Below are 20,739 nucleotides of genomic sequence, written 5' to 3' on the forward strand. Positions count from 1 at the left end.
CATTCCTTTTTCACACTCCACACCGCAGCCTGAGTGATGGAAGATTTTAAGCTTATAAATGGAGTCCTGTCACTCCTTAGCTTAAATCTTCGACTATCTTCCCGCTGCTGTCAGGATCAAGCGCAAACCATCAGGCTAGCCCACGTGGCAATGTGTGGATGGGTCCCTGCTCCTCTACCAGCTCACGTAACAGCACTCACCCTGTTTATCCTCTGTTCCGGCAACATGTGGCCTTTCTTTTAGTTCCTCTGTCGAGCCAGATTCTCTCCCCTCTCAGGGCCTGAGGATGTGCTGATTATTCTACCTGGACTGCTCTTGTCCCACCTCCTCCCCAGACTGATTTCTCTGCACTACATTCCTTCTGGCATAGTCTACAAGCCTACTGTTTCAGAGAGGACTTTTCTGTCCCTCCTTCCACTCCAAACAATCCACGTTAGCTCCGTGCAGATGACTCTTTCACAGCGTGCCACTTTTTTTTCACATGCTCATCATCAGTTCTAACTGTGTATTTATTCATGCACTCGGGTGGGTGTACGCGTTCCCACCAGAACGCAGTGCTTCTCTGTTGTATTTACCCAGAATCGAGCACAATGCCAGGGTGCAGCAAATTCTCAATAAATATTTATTGAATAAGTGAATAATTTAATTAGCCAATAAATCATTAGAATAATATTATGAGGTAGATAATTATGATTATATTAATTTTCAGATGCATAAATGAGACTCTAAAATGTTAACTGATCTGGCATAAATCACACAGGCCATTTAGTCATTCAGATGACTTTTATTAAGCATTTGCTCTGTGTCAGCCAGAGAGCCCAATGCATAGGATGTAAAGAAATATTAAGCACCTTTAGCCACTGAGGGAGAGCGGGATATAATCATATACTTTGTACCAGTGATAAAAAGATATGAACAACAGAGGATAGGAGAACTAAGTAAGCTTAGGGTGGTGAAGGTATCACAACAAAACAACTTGTGTTAATTCAGAAAGTGGAGTGGAAGGTTGCTGGTGGCTGAGGCCGAGCTAGATCGTTCCTGCAGAGGCATGGAATCTCTTCCGTCTAATGTGGCCTTTTCAGGAAGTAGAAGTCCATGGGTGCAAGGAGGGTGGGGGAGCGAAGCAAATGAGGGTGACAAGGAGATTATTAACATTCTTACAAAGCAGATGAGGAAGATCGGTCAGAGACTACAGACAATGGGACAATGGGGCTCCCGGGCAGGAAAGTGAGACATTCACCTTTGTCTGAAGGTAACAGGAGATGGAGACAAGAGACAAAAGGAGCAATTAGGAGTCTGTGGCAATTGAGGAAAAGAAGGAGAGACTGTGGTCAGGAGACACTTCTGGGAGAAAACCAGCAGGATCGAATGGCTCTTTCAAAGTGGGGTGAGGAAGCAGGAGCTGGGGATGATGAAGCTTCCGGTTTAAGATACTCAGCAAGGGGTGACACAAATGAACTGAGACTGAGAATATCAGGATGTGAAGGATTTGGGGGTAGAAGAAGTACTGCTTAGGACATAGATAAGGTTGAGGTGGAACAGGTCATCCAATAAACATGCCCTGGGATAAGGATATAAATCAAAGGGCTCCAAAATGTTATGTCTGAATACCACTATTAATAAAAAGATTTGGGGCACCTGGGTGGCTCGGTCGGCTGAGCAACCGACTGTGGCTCAGGTCACGACCTCACGGCTTTGGGTTCAAGCCCCACATTGGGCTCTGCACTGACGGCTCAGAGCCTATGCCTACTTTGGATTCTGTTTCTCCTTCTCTCTCTGCCCCTCCCCGCTGGTATGCATGCACTCTCTCGCGCGCGCTCTCTCTCTCTCTCTCTCTCTCAAAAGTAAATAAGTAAACATTTAAAAATAAATAAGTGAATAGGGGCGCCTGGGTGGCTCAGTCGGCTAAGCATCTGACTTCAGCTCAGGTCATGATCTCACAGCTCATGAGTTCGAGCCCCACTTCGGGCTCTGTGCTGACAGCTCAGAGCCTGGAGCTTGCTTCGGATTCTGTGTCTCCCTCTCTCTCTGCCCCGAACCCACTCACAATCTGTCTCTGTCTCTCTGAAAAATAAACATTAAAAAAATTTTTTAAATAAAATAAATAAATGAATAAAATAAAAAAGGTTTAAGAACATATCCGCAATATCTATCTTCTGTCTATCCATCTAAAAAATATGTAGCATCTCACTAATATAAGCATCAGAAAAATGTATGACAGTAGAAATACAAAAGATGTGATAAGAAGAAATCATTTTTACTTCCTAATGATGAGCAGGCTAAAGATATTAAGATATTGCAAGTTGCCAAATTTTAAATGTATCATGAAACATGGATATCTGAAGTGTTCCTGGAAGAGAAAATTTTCACTCACTAGTCAAATAGCCACAAACAAAAGTCTGGTTTAAGAAGCCATTAGAAATTATAGTAAAGCCCCAAATACAGTTTACCTATGTATACAGTGCTAGCATGCAGCTAATCATATTTTTACGTAACTAAGGCATTCTGAAAACGCCTGTTGGAGGACAAACGGAGTCTGAAATCCAGCTCCCACCTTGGCTTTTCCCAGAGAGGCTGTTTTCTCCCGCAGTTCTGCATACTGCCTTTCAGATTCATTTAGGCTCGCTTCCACACTGTCCATCCAACTGGAAAACTGTCGAACATCATCCTGGTAACTTGTCCACTTAGACAGAGCTCCTTCAAGTTGACTGAAAGGTATTCGAAAGGACAACAATCTCCATTGAGAAGCCACATAAATCCAATCTGCCCGATCTCTATCTGCTCTGCTCTGTCCACCCGACCAGCAGGGAGCCCACAGATCAGGACAGGCAGGCGCTGGCTCGGGATGGGGGGAAAGGCAAGGGCTGATCAAATCTGAGTCTGGGTCCCTGGCAAGCATAACCTCAGGAAGCAAGGGACAGTTAAGTCCAGGCTGATAGGTGGAAAAGTGGGACTGGGCATAAAACTTGGAATCAGTAAGCAGGTCATGTGAGACCCTGGGAGAGGCTTGAGGGCCAAACTGGGAGAGATCCCTTGTGGGAAGCTTTTCCGGAGTCAAGACTCTAGGGAGGAAGAGGACCAATACTTAACTCCGTCAAGTTGAGCAGGACGTCCAGAGGAGAGAAAAAAAAGGAATTAATAAAAGACGGAAGGAAGAAGCAAATAAGAAAAAGCACAGTAACTATCTTGCATGAGATTTAAAAATCAGAAAATCATGGGGTGCCTGGCAGGCTCAGTCAGTTAAGCATCTGACTCCTGATTTTGGCTCAGGCCGATGATCTCACAGTTCATGAGTTTGAGCCCCTTGTTTAGCTCTGCACTGACAGTGCAGAGCCTGCTTGGGATTCTGTCTCTCTCCCTCTCTTTGTCCCTCCCCGACTCATGCTTTCTCTCTCTCTCTCTCTCTCTCTCTCTCTCTCTCTCTCTCTCTGTCAAAATAAATAAAATAAAAGAATATAAAAATAAAAATCAGGGGCGCCTGGGTGGCTCAGTCGGTTGAGCGTCTGACTTCGGCTCAGGTCATGATCTCATGTGAGTTTGAGGCCGGCGTCAGGCTCTGTGCTGACAGCTGGGAGCCTGGAGCCTGCTTTGGATTCTCTGACCCTCCCCCGTTCGTGCTCTGTCTCTCTCTGTCTCAAAAATGGATGAACATTAAAAAAAAATTAAAAAATAAAAATCAGAAAATCACAATGGAAAAATAGGGTAACGTTTTCTGAACTGGTCTAATCTGATTATTTCTCTTACAGGTAAATTAAGCACTCCTTCTCTCAATTACTGATGTTATGTTTTCAACGCCATTAATCATTTGTGCCTAATTTAACTACCACGCTTTGGGTTATTTTGTAGCAGACACTCGGAACTCCACCCGTATTTACCCTCCGACCACACCACGGCAAGCGTGCTGCCCCCTGAGGACCAGCGTCACCTCCTCCTGGGCGGGAGGACATTCTCTGGCCGTTGGAGCTCACTCAGCTGGAGGGCAATGTAGGTGAGAAGTGCCTGGGATTGTTGCCCCCCTGGGAGTAGCCCTCAACTGCCCTCCTGACTCATGGAAGTTTGTTTACAAACATTCTAGTTCTGTCCTCAGTGGGTGGCTCTGAGCCACTTGTTCTGTGCTGGCTCCCGGCACTGCCCAGTGGATCAAGTTCCAGCTGTCCCCTGTGCTCACTGCGGGAACTGCGCTCCTTGCGGGAACCGCGCTCCTTGCGGGAACCGCCTTGAGAATATCCCCTTTATCAGCTGCTCTTCCCTTCTCATCTCTCTCTCCCATCCCCTCCTGGTGTTTCCTGGGGTTACCTCCCAAATCAACTACTTGCTTTAAATAACGTATCTTTAGAGGCCCCTGTGTGGCTCTGTTGACTGAGCCTCGAGCCTCTGACTTCGGCTCAGATCATCATCTCACGTTTGTGACTTTGAGCCCCGAGTCAGACTCTCTGCTGTCAGTGCAGAGCCTGTTTCAGGACTTCTGTCCCCCTATCTCTCTGCCACGCAAAGATAGATAGATAGATAGATAGATAGATAGATAAATAAACTCTCTCTCTCTCATAAATAAATGTTTAAAAATTATAAATAATATATCTTTACATGATGACACATTTATTTATCTTTTATCTTGTTAAGCAGTGAACAATAACAAAAAGAAATATGTAGTTATATTAAAATGTAGGTATGGTATTGCAGGCCAACCTAAACGCAATACTGTACTTACAAGTTTCTTTTGTTCTAATAAGAAAAAGGAGAGGAAAGAAAGAAGAAAAGAAGAAAGGAAGGAAGGGAGAGAGGAAGGAAGGGAGAGAGGAAGGGAGGAAGGGAGAGAGGAAGGAAAGAAGGGAGAGAGGAAAGAAGGGAGGAAAAGAGAGAGGAAGGAAGGAAGGAAGGAAGGAAAGAAGGAAGGAAGGAACAAAAGGAGGGACAGAGGGAAGGAAAAGAGGAAGGGCAAGAACACCCCAGGAATGGCGGGGTACCGTGCTGTTCTGCTGATCTTTTGGTAACGGCTTGGCGCTATGATAGTTCGCTGTGGTTCCCCTTACCTTTTGCAACGAATGGCCGCGGACAGAAGGGAAGCCCACATATCCTTCACACTCTGCAGCTGCTGCTGAATAGCAGGCCAGCCTTCCGGAGAGGTATTCTGCAGGACAGATTCCCCTCTGGTCACTATCATTTTCATCTGGATCTCTTTTTCCTGTTTCACGGATAACAGGGCCTAGAAGAGCAAATTACAGAAGCCCTTTGTCATTTGCACGTTTAGCATTTGTGGCTTTAAATGTTTCAGGGATCCTGAATGGGACAACGACATGCAATCAGGTTGAGCCATGAACCTCTCAGGCTGAGAGGGGGGCAGGTGGGAGAGTCACTTGCTGGTGAGTGTCAGCAACCAATCGCCAGTCACCTGCTGGTCCCCAAGTGGCCTCAGCTTCTTAGGGCTTGATTCTTCTCTGAATAATCCCTTCTTTCCACTGAAATTTTGTTTTACTGGTTTTCAACAAGAGAAAAATAGACTACAATAGAATTCATGGATTTTCAAAGGTCACAGGATAAAGGGCTTTATAATGTTAAGGTCTCTAGCACAACAAGCCCAAAGAAGTAGATTAATTCACAGTATATATTAATCTACATATTTCGAGGTCTTCACGGCACTATTCTTTTTCTATACAAATAGAAGTTTGAATTCAAAGGGATAAAACTGGCGTTATCACTTAAAAGGCAAAGTTTCATCCCTCTCCTTAATCCGGACCCCGACAACCTCTACAGGTTCAGCTTCAGCTCCTCATGGCTGTCAGTTTTTGCCACAGCAAGAAGGAACTGCTAGCAATTTCTCTCACACAATGCTATTTGTTTTCTTTGGCTTTCGCTTAGGCTGGTACAGTCTCAAATCTCGGTTTAGATAGGAGACTTCCTGAGAAATCTACTCCAGTTCTCAACCAAATCCCTCCTGCCTGTTCCACTCTTCTGTGTGCCTGTAACACCACAAATACATCCCAATCTGCTATAATTGTCTTCTCTGCTTCAGCCTCCAGCCTCGGACAATGAAATCCTTGAAGACAATAACCATATTTTATTCATTTTTGAATCCTTGGTATCAAGACAGAGAGCCAATGTCCTATAAGACACCCAGTTTATGAATGGAAGGTGAATGACTGCGGATTATTATCTTTATCACAAATGTGAAATAAAACTAAAATCCTGGGATGGGAGAAGAACTGACTGAACGATACAGGCAGACAAGTGACTTGACCAAAATGGGAAGTGGCTTGCTCTAAAAAAGTTTCATCGAAATATTTTCGAAGAATAAATGTCCTATGATGTAATTGGAAACTCGCCTCTTAACTATATCCGAGAAGGAACCACATTTGGTTGCTATTTTTGTTTAATTTTTGTAAAGCACTTAGAAGTGAATATGTCTGGGGCCAAATGACTCAGGGATGCTTAGGCAAGGCCACCCCTCTGCATACAGGGTCACACCCACGGAGCATTCCTGGACTGCTTGTGGAGACAGTGGGACATAATCACACCAAACAGATGGAGACTTGAGAAATTCTGAGAAAGACAAATTCTGTAGATTAGAGACACTTCTCTAAAGATGCACACCTCAAGCTTGAGCATCCTGCTGTCCAGCACGCTTTTGTCGGATATTGGGTGGCAGTAAGAGTCCAGCATGTGAACCGCATCTGTCATCCAGTCTTGTAGCTCTTTAATCCCGAGGGAGAACTGATTGTGTTCTGCAACAATTCTATCCAATCTTGACACTTTCTCCTGGAAATGACAGAAATCATTTTCCAGCGGTCCATTCCACCTTACAACCTACAGACACTCAAACTGTAAAGCTAACCATTGGTTTCAAGTATTTGCAATCAGCCACGGGTCCATACGCTGCACAAATATGACGCAAGTCTGTATTAACCTGAGATGCGGGAAATACCTTTGTGACCGGAATACCTGGGCCCAAAGCAGAACAATTACAATTGACTGCCCTCACTTTAGTCACTACTCTTCTTCATGACAACTGTGACGTTTTTCCGGAATCGGCAAAATCGCTTCCTAACGCCTTGTGTGGGAGATGAATCACGGTACTTTCTAGCTTTCCCATACTACATTTGGCTCAATGGATACCCCGTACCCGTATGACCTACATTGTGACCAGGTCAAAAAGACATCTGTCTGAGATTTTGCAATAGCTCTACGTTTCAAAAATTGGGACCGTGGATATGATTTTAGTGATTAACTAAAGGTTATATCCAACACAGTGAAGATTTTGACTATGTTTACAGCTCTTTTTTTTATGGTGATAGCTCTTAAAGCATTCAAGTATCTATTGATTTTTGCTATCTAAATAAATGCAAGGAATATAAAGATGCCCTTAATTCATTCTAATTTCAGATATATGCCAGATTTTCTAAAGACAAAAAAGTAACTTATTCATAGAAGAAAATGGGTGTAAGCATAGACTATTTACTACAAGACCCCTACTAGTTATAACTGTGTCAGTGATGCTTTATTGAGGACCCAAATTAGCAGACCAGAAATAAGTCCACACTAAAATAGATGAAGCCATATTACAGTAGGTTCCCTACACTCTAAGATCTGAAATGCAAAAGAGAAAATACAGGGAACAAATGTTAAAGCCACATAAAGCTCAAGGCAGACCTGAGCTCACAAGTTCGAGACGGGCCTGCATGACACCTGCTGAATGTTCTAAATTAGGTCATAGCGGTATCCCATTTACATTAAACTGTTAGAAAAGGTATTTAATGAGTTATACAGATCATTGCCAATTTTGAGCTCTGCTCTAGAATCCGAAATGAAACTCTCCACCAACACGTCCTTGAGAACCATTAATAACATAAAGAATTCAGACGAATTAAAAAAAAAAAATGATCCAAACTCCTTATAATGTAGTCTACTAAAATTTAAACTGCTTTGAATTCCTGTTTTTCTAACATAACTTAACCTAAGATTGTTTAGGCCCCAAACTCTGAATTTTGCCTTACGTTTCCACTTTGAGTCTTCAAGATAAAAGCTTTGGGAAACATACCATTTCAGTGTTGAGGAGACGATCTTGTGCAATAATAGAGCTTGGAAAATCTCTTCAATCTCTGAAGCCTCCCTAGCTCTCGTCAATCACACGAAGATCTACTGCACGAATGCGTGACTTGAATTGGGAGGCTGGGAAAGACACTCACACGCCTTATCCCTGACCCAGCGGACACCCTGCACAGACGGGTGGCCCCGGTACCACACGCACACACAGCACATGGCAGGCGTTACCTTTGTTAGATTGCTTAGAGCTAGATACTGAGAAGACAGCTGCGACACTCTGTGCATAAAGCTCTTGCTGGCAGCTTGTCCTTCCCACAGCTGCTGAGCTTTCTCTCTTAGCCTGTTGAGCTGAGGCTCGTAGCAGTTTATTTCCTCAAGGACAGACTGAAAAGCACAAGCAAGTTACTATTAAGAGGCTGGGGGAGAGCACACCGCGGACGGAGCTTTGGCCCAAAGAACGTGGAAATAAACATGGCATGCAATTGGTGCGCCCTGAAAGCTTTACAATTTCCAGGCTACACACGGGACAGACTACAGAACGGAAACAGATCACACCTCCGAGGAAAGCCAGAAAACATAAAATCCGCCAGAAATAGGGAAAGGGTACGCTGCATCTCCAGACAGCATGACCTAATTCCAGGGTGCGCCTGAATGCAAGGTTGTGCAGAGGACAGGGGTAAAGACGTGGCCGGAAGGGCACATGGTCTCATTACCTGGAGCTTCTGCTGTTCCCTCCTCTTTGCTGGCAGATCGTACAGGCGATTGCTGCTTTCCTGCACCAACTTCTCAGTTTTACTCAGCCAGTCCTGGACAGGCTCAGCGCTCACTTCAAAGTCCTTCATTTGGATCTTTAGATTCTACCAGATTTTAGATCACATTAGGGATAAAAAAAAAAAAAATGAATAGCAAGTCCAAAGTCTTACTTAGCACTTAGCATTCAAGGCCCAACACAGTCTGACCCCCTAGTCCTTCTTCCCTCCTACCCCGGTCCTGATGTATAGAACATTCTATCTTTCACCTTAGCATCTGTATAAATGTTGACCATCTTTTTAGAGCTTTTTAGTCTCAAATTTTTCAAAAAGGAGTTTTTGCATCATTATCCAATCCACCTCAGAGTTCATACCCACTTCTCAACTTCTATCACATTTGTTGCTTATACCAGTCAATATGTACTTTATGGATTGTCATGCAGGCATGCCTTGTCTCCACAACCAGCTTACAAGCTCTGTGAAGGGAGGGCCCCGTAGAAATATAAGTAAATATTAACAAATATTTTGTCGAGTTTGATCAATGATGGGATAAGAAATAGCATATGGTTTGAGGTGCCTGAGGGGCTCAGTTGGTTAGGTGTCCAACTTCGGTTCAGGTCACGATCTCACAGTTCGTGAGTCTGAGCCCCACATCGGGCTCCGTGCTGCCAGCTCAGAGCCTGGACCCTGTTTCAGGTTCTGTGTCTCCCTCCCTCTCTGCCCCTCCCCCACTTGTGCTCACTCTCTCTCCCAAAAACAAGGAAACGAACATTTTAAATAAATAAATGTTCCTTCTGCATGTGTTTTCCATTATTTCTTCTATGGTTTCAATGACCACCTACAAACTCCTAAAACCCCCTATTTATAGAACTGTATTTATGCAACACTTTAAGTCAGAGTGCCTGGGTTTGAATCTCGTCACCTCCTCGCAGTGAGAACTTGGCAGATTATTTAATCACCTTTTGCCATAATTTCCTCATCCACACAATAGAAATAAGCGAGTTCCTACTTCATATAACGGTTATGAGGATTAAATGCACTGATACACGGGAAGTGTTTCCATAGTGCCTGCACTGGTAAATGGTCACTATCATTCCTACCGCAGCTCCATCCTCTCTGTTGGGACTTGGTATTCATATTTGCTGCTACTTTCTTGGCATTACCTACTGAATATTTCACAGGCCTATTTAACTTAATTTTTGCTACCCCCTCCAGAACTACTTTTTCTACCATTTTCATGTGTCAGATAATAGCATCGCCATTCATACCATCTTCCAAACTAGAAATTAGACTCAAACTTAACTTACCCTTCTTTGCCATGTTCCCTCATTGAAGTAGCTACCAAACCCTGTTGTGTTTTACCTTAAATATAAATTCTCTGTCCGTTCTCATTTCCTTAACTCAGGCCCTCAGCTCTCTCATCTTGACCATTATGAGAAGCTTTCCCTGGTCTTCCGGCTTCCCCACTCTTGTCTACACTGTGGTCAGAGTTGACATGTTTATTTCCAGCTTAAAGACCAGCAGGTTCCTCACTCAACCTTTTCAGCTAGGATTTTTAGAAAGAATTGAGCCCTAGTGTCCTAAAGAATCCATTCTATGTAATTATGTAATTACTATGTAATTTTCTTATGCATCTAAAATGGTACGGGTTATGTTACATCCTTGGGAAAACTGAGAACATAAATGCTCTTCAGGGGTTCAGATAAAAACCCTGGTTAAGAGTCAAGATCAAATTGCTTAGTACACAAGACACTTCCTATCTTGCCCTAATCCTCATCTCCAATCTTATCTTTGTTGTTCCTCACAAAACCCCATGTGGATGTCAAACTTCCCAAAGTCCTCCCCTGCTAACACTCACAACACGCTGGCCCTGTACATTCAGCTCCTTCTACCTGAAATGCACATCAGCCTTGGCAAATTCAAAGAATGTCTTGCCTTCAGGGTTCAGTTAAAATGTCACCTTTCTGGTAACGTTTCTTGATTTCTCCAAGTGGAGTTAGTTGCATCCTTCTTTGAGTGACGGCCATATCCTGAATGTATCTATGTTATATTGCAATCATCTCTTTACATATTGTTTCTCTCTCTAGAAAGTAAACTCCCTGAGCAGAGGGAAAAGACTAGCCCTTTAGTATTCCTAAAATAGTGGCTGGTATATATTGTTTCTATTGTATTCCTAATATAAATGAAGGAAACAGGGAAGGAAGTAAGGAAGAAAGGAAGGTAGGAAGGTAGGGAGGGAGAAAAAAGGGAAGGAAGATAAGGAAGCCAAAAGAGCTTATTCCTCACCTACTCATCTCCTCCTGGCTGAGCAGCTCTTGAACTAGGCAATCATGTAATCAAGGCTAGATATACTACCTTCAACAATAGACGCTTCAGAGCTCAGGCCACATCGCACTAAGGATCTCTGTAAGGTTATGAGTAAATTTCTAGGCACTGCACAATGGTTATCCCTCTCTATAAAATGGAAGATACCTGCCGTGAAGGAATAGCCACCATTAGAAAGAAGAATTATAGAGGCGCCTGGGTGGCTCAGTTGGTTGAGTGTTTGACTTCGGCTCAGGCCATGATATCATGGTCCTGAGTTTGAGCTCTTGCTGTCATCGTAGAGCTCCCTTCAGATCCTCTGTCCCCCACCTCCCCCTCTCCCCAGCCCATGCATGTGTGCATGCACACACTTTCTCTCTCTCTCAAAAATAAATAAACATTAAAAAAAAACTATATTAAAAAAAACAAAGAAGAATTACAATAGTGTCGGGCTAGGGAATAACTGAGGGAACACACTTTTTCTCTTTCCCAATATTCTCTATTATTATTTTTTCCCACCCTGCATTAATTATGATCAAATCAAATAAAGGTTCTCTTCTGCCAGGAAGTATTGGTTTAAAGGGAAAAAATCACTCTCCATGCCTCTGAATTTTCCTCTAAGAGAAGAGTTGGTATACAAAACAGGCGATCTCACAAGAAAAAAAATCAATTGCATTGTGGCAGTAATTGTGTTATGATTCTAATAAATTCAACTCACGTTGTTTCTGAATAAAAGAAAATTGCATAACCATTGGATCTTTGCACACTTAACTCCTAAAAACCTACCGCTTGATATCCACATTAGTTATAATATACCTTACCATCCATAGCCTTTTGTAGTCTTACATGGGTATTTCTGTTCATTCTCCTTGAACAACTTCCAAACTTGAGGGATTTCACATGAATGATTAAGTGATATTGTTTAAAAGTAAAAACCAACAGTTCCTGGTGGGACAGTGCAAGCCTATAACAGCCCTTACCAGGCAAGGAGCTATTGAATTCCTTGGTGAGGCTCCCACTTCTAAAACTGAGCTGTTTCCTACAGTTATCTGGTTATCTATTAATATTCAGAGAGGAATGACCAAAAATCATTGGCACTGTATTTGGATATAATGAAGGTGTGGTTTTAACTGACAATGACTACAACGACAAACTACAGAGAAGCCATCCATGTGGTCGCCTATTATACCTCTAGTGCAGATTCCTTCTGGTGCAGATTTGAATGAAATTTTTTCCAATCTTCTTTTGCAGTGGCAACTTTGGCCTGGATTCCATCCGCTTTCTCTTTGGGCAACAGAGTACTCAAAAGTTCTCCTTTAGACACCATCACGTTTAGCTTGTGCTGTCCATTTTCGCTTTCTGACAAAAATTCCTACCAAGAAAAATGCTAAGATTAGGCCTAATGCAATGCTCTGTGCTTTAAAATACATTGACTTTCTACTTATTTCTCGATAAAAGCACAGAGATGAAATAAACCATTTTTATTGCATACATTAAATTACTAGGACCTCCACGCATCTGGAATAATGTACCCTCTCTATACATTGGGAATGATACTCTCATGTACTTCATATGGTTCCTGTGAAAATTAAGTGAGAAAAATCTTAGCATGCTCAGGAACAATGCTTGTCACATATAAAGAACTTTTATTAGCGTCTACATCTCTATTCATGTGTAAATATAGGATGCATTTGGGTGAATGAACTAGTTTCTCTTTACATAGACAATGAAGTGTTTCAAGCAAGGATGTATATGAAATTTGAGTTTCCTGAACACAATTTTTAATGGGCTTATAAAAAGATCTACAGGCACCTTATTAATCCACTTAAGCACGGTGATTAGCATTGATATTTGGCACTCTTACCTGTATTTTCTGAAGACTGGTTGAAACTTCACTAATATTTTGAGGTATATCAAAACATTTGGCCGTAGTGATTTTTGCATTAACCAGCCACTGCTGGAAATCTTTGAAGGCTCTTTGAAACCGTTGCTGTAAAATCTGTTCTCTAGTCTGACAGCCCTTGGATGCTTGCAAACAAAGACTAAAACCACGATTTGAAATGTTTAAAGAAAGGAAAAAAAATGATAAAAATGGATTAAAATAAAGTTTGGTAGAATCAGCAATTCTTAGAATATGCAGTCAAATTTAGTAATGTAGTTAATGATTAATTTACCATGCCTTAAACAAACTCCGACTACTTCTTTGTATAAAAATATTTTGACTACAATAAGGTCCATGCTCACCAATTATATTCTTTTATCAAGCCAGAAACTTTTCCACTGTATGTACTCAGGTCTCTGGAAAATCGACAAAGTTCATTCAACTGAGACTTAAGATCTTCTGTTTTAGGCTCTGCTTTTTGTAGGGCATCCAGTATCTCCTATTAGAAAATAACAAGACAGAGAAGCAAGCACTTAAATTGGGTAGTTTCCACATCCTCACACTATACGTGCGTAAGTCATATTATAAATTATTATGAGGGAAGAATCAACATAATAGATTCAGTAAAGAAATACATCCTATTTTCCAGATTCCTTGTGCCAGGCAAGAGCACTTGGCTTATTTCCATCCTTCTCTAGGCATGGATAGGCATTCCAGCATCAAATGTTGCCAAGTAATCAAATGATCAAGTTGTCAAATAATTCAAAGTGGGACAAGAAAAAGAAAAGAGGGAAAAACCTCAATTGCTTCATAACAGTCTGACTATGCCATTGGAGACATGTATATTGTTTAAAGGTAAAGAGAAATCATTTCTCTTCTTAAAAAGGTTTATTTATTTTGAGAAAAAGAGAGGGCACGTGAACAGGGAAGGGGCAGAGAGAGAGAAGGAGAGAGAGAATCCCAAGCAGGCTCCACGCTGACAGCATGGAGCCCGATGTGGGGCTCAGTCTCACGAACTGTGAGATCATGACCTGAGCCGAAATGAAGAGCATCCCAAGCCACTCAGGTGTCCCAAGAGAAATCATTTCAAAGCAAAGAAATACTTATTTTGGATTAAAAAATATATGTAATAATTGATTTTATGTAATATGTACAGTTAACTTTCACATTAAAAATGTCTTATACCCCACCTATCCGATCTACCTAGTAATTCATTCATTTCATATTCAGTCATCAAATATTTAACAAATGCCTGCTATGTGACAATCAATTTTCTGTATTTTAGGACCCCCAAAATGACTGAAGAGATGATTCTTGCACTTGAAGAGCTCACAATTCAACAGATGAGAGAGGCACCTGAATAATCACAGTACTGTGACTCTCTAACCCAAAATAAAGTCTTGAGACTTGACAAGTACATCTCTAAAATCAAGGCCATGATCCCTGGAGTTACACAGGGGCTCTTATGGGTTTGCCACAAGGAGCAAATGAGATCACAGGTGTCAGGCACTTAGCACAATTCCTGGCACACTGATGAATGCCTAACCTGTAAATGATGCCCAAATGTTTAAATGGGACCATATAAATAATGGTATTGCCACAGTAAAAAAAAAAAAAAAAAATTGGGGGCATCTGGGTGGCTCAGTCAGTTGAGCGCCCGACTTCGTCTCAGGTCATGACCTCCCAGTTAATGAGTTCAAGCCCCGCATCAGGCTCTGTGCTGACAGCTCAGAGCCTGGAACCTGCTTTGGATTCTGTGTCTCCCCCTCTCTCTGCTCCTCCCCTGCTCACACTCTGTCTCTCTCTCTCTCTTTCTCAAAAATAAGTGAAACATAAAAAGATAAAATAAAAAGAAAAGACTGAAAAAAATAATTCATTAAGGGGGAAGGAGGAGTGTCAAGAAGATGAGTAACTACTCAGATAGCTGTTGGTGTTACTGTCAGTATTCTCAGATATTTATCGAGACATGGCCTAGATTTGTCAGAAAACCACACCTCTCAACAACCCAAGTCTGTGTTTCATTCCTCATCTTAGTAAATGGCTCCGCCTTCCTCCCGCTGATCTAAATCAGAAAACTAAGCTACATCTTGGCCCTGCCAGGAGACAGGAGACAACCAAGTCCAGTCTATGTGTCTTAACTCTCTTTCAGTTACTTCTTTCTCTCTGTATCTGACTCAGTCTCCATTACACATCCTTCATTTCTTTCTGGCATGGCATAATGTCCTCTCGATTTGAATCCTGTTCTCCAGTTTTCTCTCCTGTGTTTTCTTGTCCCTCACTAATTTTGGGTCCTCGGACTGTTTCTCCGTGTCACCTGTAACAAACCTCAAGACACAGCTCAAATGACAACTACTTTAAGGACTCTCTGCCCTCCTTCCCACCTATTGGTAGGGACTTCTCACTTGAAGACCCACAACACCTTGTCAGCTCATCACAATCGAGCATTCCATTGGCTTTGAACCCATTGGCCTTTCTACTTAGACTGTGATTCTGAGAGGAGGGATGGTGTTCTCTTGGTTTTAAAATTATTTATTTATCTTAGTGTCTGGGCCAGAGGAGTCTACCATACTCTTATTTACAAGATTTATGATACCTAGAAAGTTTCTCTCTGAAACTCCAATGCTATAGTAGTAACTACTATTTTATACCATATTGTATCCCTTATTTAAGGGAGAACTTAGTAGTAACTATAGAAACTTACATACCAAAAACGCAAAAAAAAAAAAGAAAAAGAAAGAAAAATAGAGATTCGAATTAGTTACTTATAAAGTAGTTGATATCAAAAGTGAAAAGCTTTGGCCAAAATTTTATACTGAACAAATTCCCATAACTTCATCACAGATTAAAGCATCTTAGTAGAGTCCTTCATTATATAAACATCAGGTTATGTATTTCTATTTCAATTAAGTCCTGGAATGCATTTTCTTCCTTAGAAGTTATGAAAGTTAAGAAATTTGCTAAATTTCAAACACGAATAACCCAATGGATATTAAGAAATATGAAATTCGCAAACAGCAAATAAGCTTTTTGCAACATGATTGTATATAATTTATAGATGATGATCCATTTTTATATTTTAAAATATTTCTTGGGTATCATCACTTAATTGCAAAAGAGAAAGTAAATACTTATGAAAGTCTGTGATTATTATTATGATTGTCAATAATTATTATTATTATGATGATTATTATGATTGCTCCCTAAGAGCAGAACAATGTTGTTAAGAATCCTAACTAATGCATTATTTTGTAACATTTTCCTATGTATGCATTGTAATAGAAGTATTATCTCCATTTAAAAATTGCTTTTTCATTTTTTACCAGCACTACTGAGATATAATTAACATATAACATATATAACATTGTCACAAATTTAAGGTGTACAACGTGCCGATTTGATACATTTATATATTGTAAAATGATTGCTCCCTTAGCAGTAGCTAACACTTCTATCCCATTGCATAATTACCATTTCTTCCTATACTAGTAATAAAAATAAGAGAAAAGCTGAGCCTGGAGAGGTAACGTACTATTGTCATCAAAAGCATGAGCCGTGGAACCAAACCTAGAAGCAGTAAGCAGAGGGCTGTCATCGTTGAACTGTTAGTAAAACTGAAAACCCACATTTACTTTTGCATCATCACGTGGATTTTCTATAGGCCTCACTTATTTTCACTAATAGTGTCAATGTAAAAAAAGACAGCTCAGAAGAGTAATATAATTTAAGTACCACCAAAACTTTCTTTTTAAAAATTTCACTCATGTTAATGGTAGGGAAGGGAAGAGAAACAGAAGAGAACAAAAATATTATAACTGATTTCTTTTATAACAGAGTGAATAATACTCACTACCTGGAACTATTATTACCAACTTGTCTCTGTTTTACAGAATTGCTTTCTATACTCTACTCTGGTGCTTATATCTAAAGGACAGCACAGGCATCAGGAAAAAAGCAACCAGAAGCTAGAAACATTATAAATAAAATATCATAAAGAGATAAGAATAAAGTTTTATTTTGTAGTGTGCTATATTTGTCTGAAATACTTGATTTAGAACAAGACAATGTTGGAAATACTACATGACTTTCTTACCGGCTGAAGCTATTTTGAAATGATTATAACATAAATAGAAACAGAGAAGTTAACTTCACTGAAACTTCCTTTTAAGGATATCCATGGTTCCGAGCATTACAAAACTACAAATATCAACAATCTTTTGAGATACCATTTAAGAGTAGAAGAAAGGGTTTCAAGCTTCTGCTCTTTCTTTACTATCCCTTTTAGGCTTTGTGACATTCATGTTCTGAAAGAGCTGCCATTAGTTACAAAAGCAAAAGAAAAGACCTGGGAGACAACCCAGCGAGCATGACACAGGAGTTATGTTGACGGGTTAATTCAAGCCCAGCTGTCAATACCACCCCGAGGAGAGCTAATCAGGGTGCAAACTAATAGTTGTGCTTTAGGAGATTACCGAATGCTTCTTTTAAGCTATAGCTTCAATCGTTTAATTGTTGGAAATAATTCACTGGCAGAACACCAGCTATGACTCTCCGTCTATTTATGCCTCTACCCACAGGCTAGTTTTCAGGCTGAATGGCTGAACACAATATTACAAACTCTTACACCATAAGAATGAAAGTAAAATGTCTGCACTGACCGTGAACATTTCCTATGATAACTAACAACTCCTTCTCTCCTATATCTGTAGTTTTACAACAGCCTGACTTCTGAGAGAAGGAAACCGATCAGATCTGCGAAGATAGTTGGGTAAATACGTCTCCAAGTCTGAATGTGGCATGTTTTTAGTTAGCTAGCATTTCTTTCTGGCCACAAGGAGAACCAAACAAAAGTGTTAGCACAACCACCAGGAGAAAACAGGAAGCCAACTTACTTGTCCTTTCCGCCAGCATTCCACGATCTCCTTGTCTGTGTTCTTGCTCTCCAGGACAGCTAGCTGCCGAGTGCAGGTTGTCAGGAGGGCACCGAACTCTTCCAGGGCCTGCTCCAGCTGAACCACCTGGCCGGAGAACTCCTGCTCCGAAAGGGCCATCCGGCTAACCAGGTTCTCCAAGCTGGTCTGCGTCTGGAGGACGCTGTCTTCCCACTGCTTCCAGTCGGCACGCAGGGCCTGCATCTCGGCATCCACGAGCTCACAGCCACTGGCACTCGTGTTCTGTCTCACTGCGGGAGCCAGCGACTCCACTCTGCTTAGGCGGCTTGCCCCGATCCCTCTGGAATCCGTCAGCTCCTGTAACGGAACATCGCCGTGGCAACCGAGGAGGCCGTGAGTCACTCGGGCCACGAGTTTACAAGCGTGTACAGAGCGGGGACCGGAATCAACTCATCCGCCCACCCCTGAGTTGCGAGAGCAGAGAGTTGTCCTCGTGAGCGCTGAGGTTTCAGGCAAAAGAAGCCAGGGAACGCGCAGCATCCTGGAACAGACTGGACAGGGCCCCTGACATCAGGCCTTGTCTGAATATGTGAAATTGTCTCGGCGCAAAGGGATATAAACTTTCGCCTGTGGTGTGTTTCTCCAATAAATGTGTAAATGTGCTCTTTCTCCTTACGGTGACAGACAAGTGAGCAGGGACTGGCACAGAGCGGCAGCCCTGCTCCGCTCGCGGTCTGTCCCCCGTTTCCATCCCCTTCTGGTAAGATAGCGGCTTAGGTCAGTTCTGTGCCACCAGGACTCAACGCTAAGCCGACACAGCCACAGAATGAGCCCTCCTTAGCGTCAAATACTGCGGTACCTTAAATAAACATTTTCATAGTAACTACAACGGATATTTCACAGACATGCGTAGCCAAGAGTGCAAAGTAACTTTTAGACTGGGTTCATTTATTGCTATCATTTTTACTTTTAAGAAACTCACCAGAAGTTTAACAACGTAGATATAACTTTTAGGCTGAAAGTACACAAATACTCTAAAGGACAAGATAAAATTAAAATGTGCGTTACAAATTAGGTAAAATAGCGGCATTTTTGAGAATAGAGTCTTAAAATCTCTCACTTAATTCATCATCTGGTGGGTTTTTTTTTAATTTTTTGTGTTTATTTATTTTTGAGAGAGAGAGAGGAGACAGAGAATCTGAAGCAGGCTCCGTGTTGTCAGCACAAAGCCTGACATGCGACTTGAACCCACAAACCGTGAGATCACGACCTGAGCCAAAGCCAGACACTCAACTGGCTGAGCCACACAGGCGCCCTCATCATCTGCTGTTTATACATTTATACACCCGTTGCTAAAGTTTTTGTTAGTATTAATACAAAATTATGACTTCTGTTCTGGCTTAAATCGAAGGAAAAGATGATTATTAGGGAAAAAACTTGAAGAGGAAAATCAATTACGAATTAATAAGTGTAGAAAAATAGCAGTGTTAAGTATGAAGCATCCTTAATAGGTTCTGTTAAATACAAACTGTCTTAACGAACCTATATAATTCAGTTCATATTTCATTAGATTCGCTTAAAATAAATATACCTTCTTGCACTTATATACAAGAGCCAAATTTTAGTATAGATAATTTAAAAGTATCTAGTTATATCATAGTCCAAAGGGCAATCACATGAATCCTTACACAGTTAGCATTTAATATACATACCCACCCTTTTCTTGGCAGGAGGTTTCTAAAAGCCTTCCTTGTTTATCAGTGCATATAGTAAGTAGTGATTTGGGGAAAAAAATATATATGTAGCTTTTAAAAAAGAGCTATGTCTAATTATTAGATTTGAATACTTAATAATTTGCCTTTTTGGGTGATTTCAAATTTGGAGTTAAAATGGTACCAGTAGTCAAAAATCAGTTTTTCCCAAAACATTCTCTGATGCATTATCTCAGTTTTCCTAGGCAAGAAAATGGGACATTTCAATATTTGCAACCACTAATTCCACCCATCCGGATTTTGAACAAGAATGTCATCACTTTAAAGTGTTTTGAAATGACTTGTATATGTATTTCCTTGTCTTGGGTTTAACTATTTAAAAATATCATATGCAATATATCCCTTATACACACATATTTGGCTTTGAGGTTGTCCCTTCTTGGCGGTTACTCTTGAGTGTGGGAGGAGATGATGCTGAAGGTCAGAGGAGGTGCTCATTTCCTCCAAGGTCCTTCCCCGCCCACCCACACACCAGCCTCCAGTCTGGACTGACCTGGACCTCAGAGTGTCACCCTCTGCCAGGCTTGACTTTCTCCTTCCCAAATTCCAATTTCTTCCTGCCAGCTCCTTCTCCTACATTTCCCATATGTTTGGAAGATCATAAAGTCTAGACCATCACTCTTGACTTTTCCCCCACTTTCATTCTCTAGCCAATTAAAGCCCTCGTTGACCAAATCTGTTGAATTTTCTTATTGAGTGTATGCCATGTGCATGGTCTATGTGCATGATCTAATTAAGTCCTCAAAACCACTGGGTGATCGAGGTACTATTGTTATTAATTTACCATTAAGACGTTGAAGCTTGAGGACAGACATCAAGTGATTTGCCCAACACAGCTAGAAAATCAACAGAGGCAGAATGCAGCCTTGGCATCTGATTCCAGAGCCTAAGCTAGAAGTAGAGTGAACTCACATTACATCTGATGTACTATTTTATAAACATCAGTTTATGCATCATTGTTCCCTACTACACTGCAGGTTTCTTGAGGGAATGTACAACCTTGGTTGAATAAGTGGATAAATGGATGGATGAATAAATTAAAATATTAGTGAGAAATGTATCAAAGAAGCATTTTAAAGAATCCCACAGATTATAAGAATTTCAAA

At 41.3% G+C, this 20,739-nt stretch overlaps 1 protein-coding gene across 18 annotated transcripts in view; it reads right to left on the reverse strand.

The window, feature by feature from the left end:
• The window catches only part of SYNE1 (spectrin repeat containing nuclear envelope protein 1), a 470,951-nt gene that overhangs the window by 211,533 nt on the left and 238,679 nt on the right, over positions 1–20,739 (reverse strand). For 17 of the 18 annotated variants that reach the window (XM_078447468.2, XM_078447476.2, XM_078447472.2 and 14 more), the window contains 9 exons: positions 17,862–18,218; positions 13,335–13,471; positions 12,955–13,132; positions 12,280–12,462; positions 8,751–8,894; positions 8,266–8,421; positions 6,589–6,753; positions 5,031–5,203; positions 2,555–2,708 (listed from right to left, as the gene is read on the reverse strand). In XM_078447468.2, the coding sequence (XP_078303594.2) occupies positions 2,555–2,708; positions 5,031–5,203; positions 6,589–6,753; positions 8,266–8,421; positions 8,751–8,894; positions 12,280–12,462; positions 12,955–13,132; positions 13,335–13,471; positions 17,862–18,218 (1,647 nt within the window). The remainder of the gene's footprint in view (positions 1–2,554; positions 2,709–5,030; positions 5,204–6,588; positions 6,754–8,265; positions 8,422–8,750; positions 8,895–12,279; positions 12,463–12,954; positions 13,133–13,334; positions 13,472–17,861; positions 18,219–20,739) is intronic. The other variant, XM_078447479.2, reaches the window with a different exon arrangement.

The sequence above is a fragment of the Panthera onca genome, chromosome B2 (genome assembly GCF_046562875.1).
Source record: "Panthera onca isolate mPanOnc1 chromosome B2, mPanOnc1 haplotype 2, whole genome shotgun sequence".
In the NCBI taxonomy this organism is placed as follows: Eukaryota; Metazoa; Chordata; class Mammalia; order Carnivora; family Felidae; genus Panthera; species Panthera onca.